The sequence below is a fragment of the Micropterus salmoides genome, unplaced genomic scaffold (assembly GCF_014851395.1).
Source record: "Micropterus salmoides isolate LMB-PRFRI ecotype aquatic unplaced genomic scaffold, ASM1485139v1 Ms_hic_scaffold_11, whole genome shotgun sequence".
Lineage (NCBI taxonomy): Eukaryota > Metazoa > Chordata > Actinopteri > Centrarchiformes > Centrarchidae > Micropterus > Micropterus salmoides.
The window spans coordinates 33,596,281-33,610,417 of NW_024040152.1; the positions used below are offsets into that span (position 1 = coordinate 33,596,281).

The 14,137-nt window shown below is 40.1% G+C and overlaps 1 protein-coding gene across 6 annotated transcripts in view; it reads left to right on the plus strand.

Annotated features, from left to right (window-relative positions):
* The window catches only part of grik2 (glutamate receptor, ionotropic, kainate 2), a 296,366-nt gene that overhangs the window by 126,268 nt on the left and 155,961 nt on the right, over positions 1 to 14,137 (plus strand). For all 6 annotated transcript variants that reach the window (XM_038712327.1, XM_038712330.1, XM_038712325.1 and 3 more), the window contains one exon: positions 3,155 to 3,328. In XM_038712327.1, coding sequence (XP_038568255.1) covers positions 3,155 to 3,328 — 174 coding nt within the window. The remainder of the gene's footprint in view (positions 1 to 3,154; positions 3,329 to 14,137) is intronic.

The following is a 14,137-nucleotide window of genomic DNA, read 5'->3' on the forward strand; positions in this document are numbered from 1 at the left end:
CAGTATATCAGTCACTGGCCTGATCTAGTATCTAGTATCAAGTATCTATCAATCTATCTATAAGTTCAAAAATACACCTACAAACACATTAGAAGTTTACCTATTTACACAGTTTATGTTGCTTAATCAGTGCATAAAGACATCAAGAATCTAAAAATAACATTATGTAGACTACAGTAAGGTAGGATAATGTTTATTCAACCCTTCTGCCATGTAGTGGAACTTTATTAAAATGTATATATTATGTATTATTTCCCACCATGAATATTTTTGTCAGGTGAAATACATGGAAGGCTATAGCCAGTCCTATTATTCATGGCACTGGCATTTACCGTAGCTCCCCCTCCCCACCGCGTAATCCCCCCTTATTGTGGCAAGAGATTCAACAGCTAGAAGAGCTTCTAACCAAGCCCCTGTGGTCTTTCCCTTAGCACTGTGAGACCGTGCAACAGAACGCTCCAAAGTGAGAATATCTAGCACCAACTTCCACCAATGGTTAGCTGACCAATGAGTACGTGGTGGTTTCCACCGTACTACCAGGATTTTCTTTGCAGAGAGCCACTTTTTTTTCATGCAAAGACATAGGAACCCGAGAGTTATCATTTAACAGATATGGTAAGGGACAGCTAGGAATCTATTTGTTAAGAATTTCAGATAGAGATTCAGTAACTTGTAACAAAAAGGACTGTACTTCAGAGAAAAGTACCTATGCAGCCTTGTGAACACAGTTGACAAAGAGGAGATGATTCTAATTTAATCAAATTCTAGGAGTTAAAGAAGTTTTATGTGTGAATCTTAAATGAATGGCTGGATAATTAGGCTGTTTTGAGGCTCGATTAATATTATTCCAAAGGGTTTTCCCAAGCTATTTCAGGGGAAATGGAGCTATAATAATTGCCAAGTTGTTTGAATTGCAATTGGTTTATAGGAACTTTATTTTTACTTTTATTTGGGAATACTTTGTTGATACAGTTCCATTGGTGTTAGTACAGTACAGTTGATCTGTAAGGTCATGGTACTCCATGCGCCTTTAAGACGAAACAAAGCTGCAAGGATAAAACAAAACTTTTTAAATTAGTATTGTTATTCGTAAGTTTCTAATTTGTACATACATTATTGTATGTAGTTGTACAATACATTAGAAAAATTGGGAACAACACGCATTTTAGCTTGTTTAGAGGGAACGTGTGCATAAATTAGATCTTATAATTTATGTGGATAAACTAGATTTTCTTCCACAGAGTGCCAGCATACAGAATTTGTGGGGTCTAACCAAGATTTTATGGTACATAATAAAAAACATCTATGGTAGACTTTAAAATTTGGACCCCCCCCCAACCTCTAGCTGATTTTTCTTTCTGAAGAGTTGTGAGTTTAATCTTTGGTCTTTTTTTGTTCCATATAAAACCACTGATCAAATGTAAACTATCCCAGTACTCAATCTGTGGAGTGTCACAAACTGGCTCAGGGAATGTGACAAAGAGGGAATCCACGCAAGGTACTTAGTTAAAACAAGTATAATTTATTAAACTAAAATAAACACAAGCACAAAAGAAGATGCCACGGCATAGATGTAACCTGCTAGAAGGGACCGAACTGAGAACATGGGCCAGCTTCTATAGCCCACGTTCTCAGCCCAGGGGAGCGCAATCCTCTGACGACCCTCCCAATTCAGCCAATTGCCTGCTGAGGTTGGCAGGACAACCTACAAACAGTGGGAGGGGCGTCTTGAGCTAAAATAAAATTTACTTGAGGTAATAATATCATTTTTATAGATATAGGTCTTGATGTCCACTCCCCCAAGTATGTTTGGATCTAAAACTTTAGTTTTTGATGACTTTAGTTTCTAAAGTTGGGAAAATTTAATTTCCTAAATAGTTAAATTAAGTCGTTTTGGATAAAAGCGTCTGCCAAATGAGTAAATGCAAATTGGTTTACAATTGGGATATTTATTTGAGTTAAATCATCACTAGAGTTAATATGGCAATTTATTTTGTATCCTGAGATACTACTAAATACTACTACTACTAAAATCAGAAAATAACTTGGAATATGAGGAAACAACTGTGAAAGTTTACTAATACAACATGTAGAGGAGACAGCGGGCATCCCTGGCGAGAACTTCTGCAAATGGTTAAACATTGCCTGATAACACAACTGCAGATGGGTTTGCATAAAGAACTTTAATGTATATAATAAATTGTTCACCATCTATATTGTTCTTAAGTTATCTAAGAGGATCTGAATCATCCATATTACCAATACCGTGTTGGTAAGGGTAAGTGTTACAGCGCAGAGTGAATATAATGACAGGACTGTACGTGCTATTCAGCTACCAGCACCTGCTGCCAGGCAGACAGTTAAAGGGTAGACCCTATGTTTTCAACTCCTGATTATAGCTATATAGCGACAGTTTTTTGCTATATATATCTATTTAAATAAATAAAAGCAAAATCTATACGTTTTTAAAGGAAATAATTATGGGGAACTGTTACGGCAAGGATCATAACATGTCATCTGTCTGCCTCTACCAGTGATTTCTGCAACGCCTATTCATGACCTAATTTTAATCTAAGTGAAGCCCTAACCCAAACCATGGAGAGCAATGCTATGAAACACTATTCAAATTCCCATTTCAGATTTTTCAATTGAAATGCAGAGTCTCCTGGATAATTTGACAACACTATAAGATGATGCTCTGGCCATCACTTTGCTCTTTTGGAATTGTCTCTCTTCATATTTCTGTATTACATAACATTTATTCATTTAGCTGACATACAGGGTGGTCCCTTTGACTTTTGTTTCAAAGAACCAGGTATTTTCTAACACAGCTGTTAATCTTTTGGACCGAGTGTTGGAAGAGTAAATTTACATTTATTAATTTAGCTGACGCTTTTTATCCAAAGCGACTTGCAATTGCTGTACATGTCAGAGGTCACATACCTCTGGAGCAACAATGTGACACATTGGTGGATGTGTCACAGTGGGAATTGAACCAGGGTCTCTTTCACCAAAGGTGTTTCATCTAATGCACCATCACCACCCCATGTTGTAGAGATCAGTCCAGGCAAGGATATTATCCATTAGCACAAAGACTGGAAAGGGCAATGAGCTTCTGTCTGTCCTATATCTGATGTATTTTCCTTCTTTTCAGGATCTGTTTGCACTGGACGTGGAGCCTTACCGATACAGTGGTGTGAACATGACTGGCTTCAGGATCCTCAACACTGAGAACAGCCAGGTCGCATCCATCATCGAGAAATGGTCCATGGAGCGACTGCAGGCTCCACCCAAACCTGACTCTGGTCTACTGGACGGCTTCATGACCGTGAGTTCATTGGATAAAGTGCGAGAATGAATGGGTCCCTCTGTCCATTGTTTTAGTCACTCTGCAGTCATTGTCTCAATCTATTGGATTCCACGAACACTTGATAGAGTTCACATCAGAGATTATAGTTTTCATGGCATGGCATTGTGTTTAATGTAGCTAAGATTGTGTCCCACTGGTCACTGAAGTAGACTGATCAGAAAATATAAACCAGTACTATCCATTTGCTTCAGTGCTCAGTGTTTAAGGAGAATTTCACATGTGCTTTCTGAGATGGACGAGTGACAAATATCTAAAACGCTCAAGATATGCTTAAACAAATTCTGGCAGTGTCAGTGGGTCACTGAAGCAGACCTGTTAACCCACTGTCAACCAATCAACTTTCCAAGTGCTTCTCCACATTTTCTCTGCTGGTTGGCTGGTTTTTACAGAAGATATAAAGCATGTTCTGGACATAATAGACTTGTTAGGGTGATGTGCAGTGACTTCCCAGTCTTCCTGAGGGAGTCAAATGGAAAACCGAGTAGTGAGCCCTGGGTGTGATAAGAAGGGTCTGTCACTGTGATCTGAAACGTCTCTGATCAGAGCACGCTGTCTTTAATAACGGTTCCTCCGTGCTGCTTTCGTACCACTCTCACCTGGGAACCTTGCCAAAAAAAGTCAACCCACGAGAGACGAGGAATGGCAAGGAAAAGGAGGAGAGAAGAGATATGAAAGAAGGAGAAGAAGAAGGACAGAGTGGGTGAAGGGAAGGCAGAAGTGAAATCAGAGCCCTTGTGTTTTATTCCCAGAACGACCGTTGAGGTGTTAAACATGGGGCCAATGTAGCTGCTTGGTCTGATTCCAGTTCCAGAACTGGCAGCGGCAGCGGCAGTGTGTTGGCTGCTGATTGAAAACAGTGGCTTACCTCTGGGAAACAGATTGCCTTTTTTTTTTTTTTTTCCTAAAAGAGCGAGATCTTGCTGAGTCATGTTTCTAGACTGATATCTGAGAGTGGGTGTTAAGCCCCTTTTGTTGGATTTGTGGCTCAATCAATACAGTTTCTCACTTGAGACCTGAAATGGACTGTGTGTAATAACTGTACCTTTTCAAAACACACAAAGCCCAGAGTGCCTTTATAGCTACTAACTTCCAGCACACACTGCTACATGGAGTCCTAGAGTCAATTTGATGTCTTCTGTCCAAATAAAGACGAAGAGACAATGGAAAATAAAAATTCTTTCTCATCATCGTTGTGTTTTTAGTTTTTACTCTGTCTATAGAGTCATCAGGCGAGCAGAGCTGGGTGGTTATTTTTGGATCACAGGCGAAGATTTATGTGTGTGAGGAATTTGCTATGACCCTACTCATCAGTGAATTAATGGCAGCTGAGTTCAGACGTGGGGATTGATTAATTTGACAAATGGCAATCAGTCAGCACCTAATGCATATTGATATGGTGAAAGGTTCTGTAAACGTTTGATTAACGGCTTCATTTGTGTCCTGTGTTTATGGTTTTGTGTACTTAAGTAGAGAACTGCGGATGTGCTGTACCTTATGGACTTGACAGACTGCACCGAGTGAGCAGTCCAGAGACTTCAGTTTTTCACAAAGCCTCTTATCTAAGCAACACTGTTTCTAATTTGTGGTTAAAATTGCAGTTTATGTGTTTTATTGCATAATAATAATATGTTTAAAGCCAAAGTTTCTGTGATTCACTTGTGGATCTTACGCAGAGCTCCAGTTCAACCTTGGTAAACCTTGAAATCAGCAAGGGCCCAAATGCTTTGCACAGATTAAGGTTCCAGATGTTTTGCGTAAAAGTTAGAAAATGTCAATAGTAAATGTTCAATCATGATATCATCGTGTATCACCTGCAGGGGTGGCCTTAAGCATCTGGGGGCCAGTTTTAAGAGCAAATGTGGGGCCCTACCCAACCCCACGTATTAAAATTATACCAGAGAAATACAGCAAGGAGTGAAAATTGTGCCAATCAACACTGGTTTCCTACACAGGGACGCAGAGAGAAGGTCAGGCTATATAATGATGTCATACTATATAGCTGATGGTTAGGCCTATTTTAGGGGGGCTGAAGCTACTTTAAAAGGGTCCTAAGTCGCCCTGACTACCAACACGTTCTCACTCCCGACTCGTCACATATTGGCGCTTGGTCAAGATCCTTTGTCGTTGCCTCTTAACCGCCCGGGTACCCCTTTTGTTTCATTTATTGATGTTTAGGGCTCCACGGTCAAGTTAGCAACACTTAGAAACAACAAATATACAACTTCAGTAAAGTTAGCAACAATAAATATGCAACGTCCGGTTACACTTTCAAAATAAAACGCTAGCGTTTCCATACATCGCCATTTTTAAACGAGGCGTTATTAAAGTTGTGAAACGTTACAGTTTGGTTAGGTTTAGGCACAAAAAGTTCTTGGTTGAGTTTAGGCAACAAAACTACTTGGTTAAGGTTGAGAAAAGGTCATAGTTTGCATTAAAATAACTACGTAAGTCAGTTAACACGTAAGTTAACTAACGTCACTTACGTCAATTAACGTAACTTGCCTAAATAAAAATATTTAATGTTGACTTTTTGTTTCCCAAGGGACACGAACCCCAGTCTCCTGGTTCAAAGTCCGGGTTCTGGCCCTCCCTTCACTCCAACCACCTCCTAACTCAGTCTTTTCTGTTAAATATCAAATACCTACCTTTACCGTCAAAAACTGACGCTACAGGGTTTCCCCAGTGCGTTGATCTGTGACGGTAAAGGCATCCCCAGTGCATCACAAACTGACGACTATGGCTCTTGACCATGAAGATTGATTCAATGTAGTGAGTGAAACTGTAAGCTGTTGTTAATTACTGTTACTTGCTGAACATAAGCTACATTTCTAGCTGGCGGGAACACCGTTAATATCTCCATTTCAAAACAATATCAGTCCCCAGAGAATGGTGTTGTCTGTGAAAAATAAATGTTATGTTGTCCCTGTTAAAGCTGTTGTACCGGTATATCCTTCATTTCTGGAAAATATTTTAGGAAAAAGAGAGAGAGGCAGTTTGGCAGGGCAGTAGTGGTCTACAGATCTAAGGTGTTTTGTTTTCTTCTAACAGGTCTAGGGAACCAAGGTATAGCCTAAACTAAATTATTTCATGATTTTATTATTTGCTATATTCTTACCAACTTAACTTTCTGTATTCATTGGCTGTAATAAATTAAATAAATATGTAGATGGTGCCTAAATGTATGCTAGGCTTTACATGAGCATAGACTCCCAGACATACACACATGAAAATGAAATGAAAGCAGGCATATTCAGTATCTCACAAAAGTGAGTACACCACTGAAGTGTTTGTAAATATTTATTTATATTACATCTTTTCATGTTACAACACTGAAATGACACACTACGCTACAATGTAAAGTAGTGAGTGCAGCTTGTACAACAGTGTAAATTTGCTGTCCCCTCAAAATAACACATCACACAGCCATTAATGTCTAAACCACTGGCAACAAAAGTGAGGACACCTCTAAGTGAAAATGTCCAATTTGGAATTTAATCATTCCACCATCAGGTTATTAAATTCAGACACTAGCCACTTTAAATAGGAACTTATCAACAACTTACATGATAAAGTATTTATTGTATGCTTTTACACAAGCCGAACTACAGAGCGCTCTGATTGAACCAATCTACAGTGCATTAACATTAATTAGTGTAATTAAATTGCATTCTTTGGACATGCAACTTATCAAATAGAGAGAGGAATTAGATATAGTATTACTTTATCACACAGTTACATGAGCTTGCAGATAGCATTTATTTCATAGCCTACAGAAGAACTCAGCAGGAGCACAGTTTGGCCCAACATCACCGTGACTTTTGTTCAACAGAGGAGAAATGTTAGAAGAGAAGGTGCCTGTTGCTTTTTACTTGTTAACATCTTGGCTTCTTCAGTGGTTGTTGACATAAGTGTAGCTCTAATACAGTAACAAAGAGTGCAAAGATTTTGCAAGCGTAGGTTACGCATAACCTGGAGGCTAAGCCCCCCCGTCTTTCAATCCTAGTGACGTACAATTTACAACAATTTGGGAATGTTTTACACTACAGCAGACAGCGAACTTGAACTCCAACAAACTGTATGTGAAAACAGCCTCAGCAGCTACAGTCAACAGCAGGAGCTAATGCATGAGAAGAGAACGAGACGGCGCCTGGACGAGAGAGAGATGTGACCTACGACCAGTTCATCATAGTTTCTAATAATGCAGCGCCGTGAGCATCCAGACGTTTCATAGAGGAGACGAGCGTCGGTCTGTCACTGCTAGACTGCAGTCTGCAGAGAACTCCAACCCCCTTCCTCTCCGACTCTTTGGGTTTCTTATTTTCTGCAGCCGATTAGTGACAAGCAGCTGCAGCCAGGAGAATGACGTCACGCTACAGGCCTAGAAAGTATATTACTGGACGAGGCCACCCCGAAGGTTTGAATGGAGATCAATGAAGCCAGTTTTGGTCCTGTGAAATACTACTGCAGGGTACTTCCTGATGGCACCAGTGTGTACTGCGCAGCATAAGTGTGGTATAATGATGTAGAGTAAAGGCAGCAGAAACACTGTAATTCTGGTAGCTGCATACCTGTAATATGCTGCGCCAACAAAAAGCCTCTTGGCTCAGTGTGTATGTCTGACTCGGATCATGACCGTTTAATCAGCCCACCTATGAGGCTCATCTGCCAAACACCAACGCAGCATCACTGATGGCCGAATTGTTTTTTTTAGAATGGACAGTAAGCAATATGGTGCGACGGGATGTCACAGGGGTTTGATGTCATTTTGGGGCCTTCAGGGAACCTTCCATGTAGGCTTTTGGTACCCTCTTGGCTACAGGCATGTGAGAAACAAACACTAACCCCAACACAGGGCACGTTCCATCTCTCTTGCCCGTCCACATAAGCTCTCCCTGTGAGTCTGCTTCACACTTTTTTTATCAGTTGGTAGCTTTTATAACTACTGATCTTAGGGCGTGTTACAAACCCATGTGCATGCCATTGCACTCTGAGCAAAATAAGTAGTTTATTTTAAATTTTGGTGAATTATTAAATTCCTGCATGTCACTACATATATATATATATATATATATATATATATATATATATATATATATATATATATATATATATATATATATATATATATATATATATATATATATATATATATATATATATATATATATATATATACACACACACACACACACACACACAGGCAACTTTATTAGGTACACCTTCTAGTACCAGGTTGGACCTTCATTTATTCTTCAGGCCACTGGAGTGCAGTGAACTCATTGTTCAAGAAACCAGTTTGAGATGATTTGAGCTTTGTGACATGGTGCATTATCCTGCTGGAAGATGGTACACTGTGGTCATAAAGGGATGGACATGGTCAGCAACAATACTCAGGCAGGCTGTCGCGTTTAAACCATGGTCAGTTGGTACTAAGGGGCCCAAAGTGTGCCAAGAAAATATCCACCCACACCATTACACCACCACCAGCAGGCTGAACCGTTGATACGAGGCAGGATGGATCCATGCTTTCATCTTGTTTACACCAAATTCTGACCCTACCACCTGAATGTTGCAGCTGAGATCGAGACTCATCAGACCAGGCAACGTTTTTCCTTCTTCAGCTGTTCAGTTTTGGTGAGCCTGTGTGAACTGTGGCCTCAGTGTCCTGTTCTTAGCTGACAGGAGCGGCACCCGGTGTGGTCTTCTGCAGCTGAAGCCCCTTCAAGGTTCAAAGTGTTGTGTGTTCACAGATGGTGTTCTGCATAACTCGGTTGTAACGAGTGGTTATTTGAGTTACTGTTGCCTTTCCGTCATCTGGAACCAGTCTGCCCATTCTCCTCTGACCACTGACATCAACAAGGCATTTTCGTCCACACATCTGCCGCTCATTTTCTCTTTTTCAGACCATTCTCTGTAAACCCTAGAGACGTCTACATGCCTAAATGCATCAAGTTGCTGCCATGTGTATATACACACACACACACTCACCTCATATATAAAACATAACTTAGTTTAAGCTGATTCATGATGTGTCAAAATTTGCTAAAACCTTTGTGTTAGTAGTTAGCGCAGCTCAGCCGAGTGTGAAAGTTCTTTATTGACCTTGGAAATCATAGCTTGACAAAATAATTTATAACTAATGGTCCACTATCTTTTCATAAACATTCTCCACCACATCTCAGAGTACTGAAGATCAGAAGATGTCTCTCTGCTGTTTTTTTAATTTGCTTTCAAGCTTGTGATTTTACTGCTTAATTCTCACCTTGCTTACCTGCCTGATCACGGATTCTTTTCACACTACCCAGCTGCAGCTTTTCTCACTGCACTTCCATACTGCATCCCATGTCACTGTATCAAATCATGAAGATGATTAAACAAACCAATGAAGTTTTGGTCCAAAGACTATTTTTTCCAGCACATGGCTGTGTGTGACAAATCAGGTAAACTAATTCTGCACCTCATCCCTTTATGCTGCCTTCGATTAATCTGGAGGCGGCGAATCTCTGCCCTGAGTCGTGGCTTAACATGCACGACAAGAGTGACCTTACAAGCTCCACACTCTCATTACCATAATGTCTCTCCTTGTTAATTGCTTAAGCTGCTGTCTGATTCTTTGTGTGCCCTGCAAAATTGAAACAGGTTAAAAAAAAAAAACACTCAGGCATGACTGTAATTTCTACATTTACTTCTTTGTCATAAATTGGAAGGGGGAGACGTTAACTTTTACCATCGCCTGAGCAAACCGTCTGACCCTTAAGGCATCAAGGTCGTCTCTTTGTTTGTGGCAGCTCCAGTACACAAGTTGGTATTCGGAGCCACAGCATTGCAGCGAAATCATTTCTATTCCCCTATTACCATAAAGATCCTACACATGTGGGTACATTTAAATAGGGTAGTGATGGAAAGCTATTTCCTTTTTGACAGATATCATTTAGAGTCTGATCCAAACAGAGTTTTAAAAAAAAATGTCAAACAGACATCAGACATATTCCAGGATTCATATTATCTGAGCATCACTCAAACAGGCGTCTGGTGGACAACAGGAAGGGATAGGATGAGTCACAGGAGAATAAGGTTGTTAAATTGCAGGAAGCTCTGATAAAGGTTGCACTTAAATTTACCTTACTATTAATTTATTTTTATCAAGCATCGAGCCATTGACCATTCATAACATAAAAACCAGAGCATCTGCACATAAATGCATACATGAAATATTCATTAATCATCGTTTTGTTGTCTATTTACTGCCTCCTCAGGCAGAAAAAGCAACATGCAGAATATTTTTGTAGTTATGGTCTAAATTTTCATTTCTCTTTCAACGCTGAAAATTCAGGTCATGTGATAACAACTAAACCATCTTCATGACAACTGAGCAAAATCCATCTGCTGATTAGATGAGCTGTGGCAGTGGAAAAGCTAAATAAGTAAATAAATGTACCTTGTAAGATTATATTTCACACAGTGTTTTGACTAATATATATATAATTTTTTATTTTTTTATTTTAAAGATTGGGGTGCATACCACATAGTCACATCCACATTGCAATTCCCAGCTGGGGACCTTTATGGCATGTCATACCCCCCCCCCCCCCCCCCCCCCCCGTCTCTGTTTCATGTCTGTCTACACTGTCGACTGTGTCACAGAGAAAAATACCAAAATGAAAATGATCTTTCTAATATTGTGTGTAGTACAATGCCAGAAGGAGCTCTGCGCACAAAAGCAAATAAAGTAAATATCTTTCATACAATATTTAGAAAGAAATCCTGCAAATAAACAGCAAATTATGAAACATATTCACCAGTAAATTGCTGAAGAATTGCAAATACTTAAACACAAGCAAAACAGAAATGCTGCAAGTCGAGCAGGAAAAATATGGATGTAAATTTTAGAGTGGTTAAAAAAACGGATGTGTAATTAGCTGATGTTTATCACTGGTTAATGGAAAACATTTGCACAGTGATTAGATTAGATAGATTACCCCTTTTAAAACCATTAAGTAAGATATTGATATATACTTAAAATAATTGTGTAAGTATAACAACACAAACTTAAACAGGGCAATAAAAGTGCGTCTTAATTGTAGAAACCTCTTGAGTCCAGATCAGTTGGCCTGCTGCAGTTAAATATCTAAGTAAGAGACGTCCTCAGTCCCAGAAGAAACCTCTATGTAGAGGACGCAAGTTAATTAGGATAATATGACCGCCCGCTGAACTTAAGTCATATTTAAACACCTATTGCTTTGTGTTGTTGTCCAGAAAAATAGCAGTAAGACTTCCTTCTACAAGTACAATTTTGGTTGTATTATTTGAGTCCCCTTCAAAAATTGCTGTTGAGAAATGTTTTGTTTATTGTCCCCCCAATTGTTAGATGAAATTTACGCCCATGACAGTGTGGTCTCTCATGTGGACGTTCAGGAGATATGACATTTTTGGCAATATATGTCCTGTCCACAGCATTTGAGCACTCTGAGGGCAGGCTATTGTAAAACTGTATGGAATATCAAAAACCCAAAAAAGGAACCTTTTCCGTCTTGGTCCAGAGATGTTCTACACCAAATGTGGTGACGATTGCTGAAAATTTGTTGTTGGACTAGCTAGGGCTTTTCAATAACAATATAACAAATGTTCAATAAATATTCAGTAAATGTTTGACTTTATTCACTTGAATTATACACAAATTAGGATGTTTATTTGTGGGGGAAAAGGGACAAAAAAAAAAGCTTTTACTTAATTTGACTTGTGCATCTTTGTTGACAAAGATTTTATCATAATTATGTTCTAACTCAGATTTGTGAAGTGATCCGCTGTTTAGCATCTAGTGTTGACCATAATTTAGAGTTTAAACCACAATTAACCATCAGGTTTCTTCAACTTCCGCTCAGGAGCAAAAATCAGCCTTTAAACTCAAAAGAAATAAAGATTTGATAATTATCGATATCGAAAGATATGAAAATCTTTATCGTGATTACATTTTTGGCCATATTGTCCAGCCCTAGGACGAGTGTACAAAATTCAAAATGGCGGGAAAAACTGTTGGACTTATAGGTAAAAACATAAAGTTTTTTGGTATAGTGCCACCATCTGGCCAAATTGCACCAAATTTGACACTGCACTCTCTTGGGTCCTCGGCAATAGACCTACCAAGTGTAAAGCTGATTGGATGAACGATTGTTGAGAAGGACAGACAGAAAGACTGACAGATTCCTTCCTTTTTAGTCAGATGTCATAGTTAGAGTACATACATACAGTGCTTCGTTTTAACGAGAACAAAAAAGTTATATTTTATCTTAATTTAAACACAATACAAGTACAAACACAGTGATGAAATTACATTTCATCACTGTGTTTTCAATATCTCTTGTGGAATAGAATTTTGTTTTGTTCTGGCAGTAGTCATGAAGAGATAAATTGTTAAAGAGCAATTTCTTTTTTCACTAACAGTGGTTGACGGTGTGTGTGTGAGAGTGTGGTGGTGGGGTGTTGGCTTGGCAGAAAAAGAGATGAGTGAATTGGAAAAGGACGAGGCTGGTGGAGGGATTGAGAGATGGGTTTTTCGTCTCTATCCTGCCTGTTCCTGTTCCAACCTGTCAGTCATGCTGTCTCGCTGGAGACCTCCCTGAGTGGCAGAGCAGGCTGGGAAACATGGCCTGGGCTGGTGAGTATCGGGCGTCAGAGGGTGTTTGGGTTGGTTTGGGGGTTGGTTTGGGGGTGCTGACTCAGGGAGCAGCAGGGGATGCTGGTCCTGTTATAGAACACACCAGAATACAAACAGCCAGCACAGAGCAGGAACCTGCAAACTGTGCATGCCTGTTTGATACCCAGATCATGCTCCACTCTATGGCCTCACTGTTTTCTAAGACGCACAGCTTTTGTGTTGCATTATGGGATGTGCCCTGATGAGGCTGCTGCTGCTGTGGCTTTGAAATGCTTCCAAAGCCTTTGTCTGGAGTTTGAGCTGTTAGAAGGAGTTCTCATTAGGGGGAGACTAATATTTGAGTATTCCACATTTTGGCTGCCGCCCCACGCCCAGCGCTGGGATGATGCTGTTGGACCATGCCCTTCTCCGCCTCTCAGATGGGGCTTCTCTCAGCTTAGTTTATTCCATCTGCTTCTCTGTGAGCATCAAGCTATCTCTCTGTCTCTCCCTCTCTGGCTCACAGACTTGGATCTGGCTCTGGTATTGTCCAAATACTGAGGAAGGAATTTGGCTGTGACATGTTACTGGGACATTATTCCGGCAGCTGGCGTTACATGTGCAGAGGCTGGTGGTGCTTGGCAGGGCTGGTGAGGATGAGGTGGAGTGACTCCTGTACCACAGAGTTCACCTAGAGAGAGCCACTTAGTGTCTGCTGGGGTTTCTGTGAGCCCAGAGGACTGCGGGAGACGAGTTGCTCTATACAATGCTGACTTTAGGGGGTTGAAGTTGGCTGTTTTGCCATCTCTGAAACACAGAGTAGGCACAGTAGGGGGCTACTCAATTTCACATATTGGAGTCCGTTTAGAGGTGTTGGGGAGTACTATTACATATCTGTTGTATAAAGCCTTTTGTGGCTCCAGAGGGAGCTGCACGAAGTCTGATAAATTGCTTCGAGTAATGGCACTTATGTCAGTAGTGGTTGGTTGTGAAGACTACGTCTTCGAAAATAAAAAATATGGGATTGTGGAGTGCTCTTTTTAAACATCCATGCTATTTACCGGGAACATCCTGTGCACCACTGGTGTTTGTACTGGAGCGCATACAGAACCTACAGTATGCACACAAGAAAA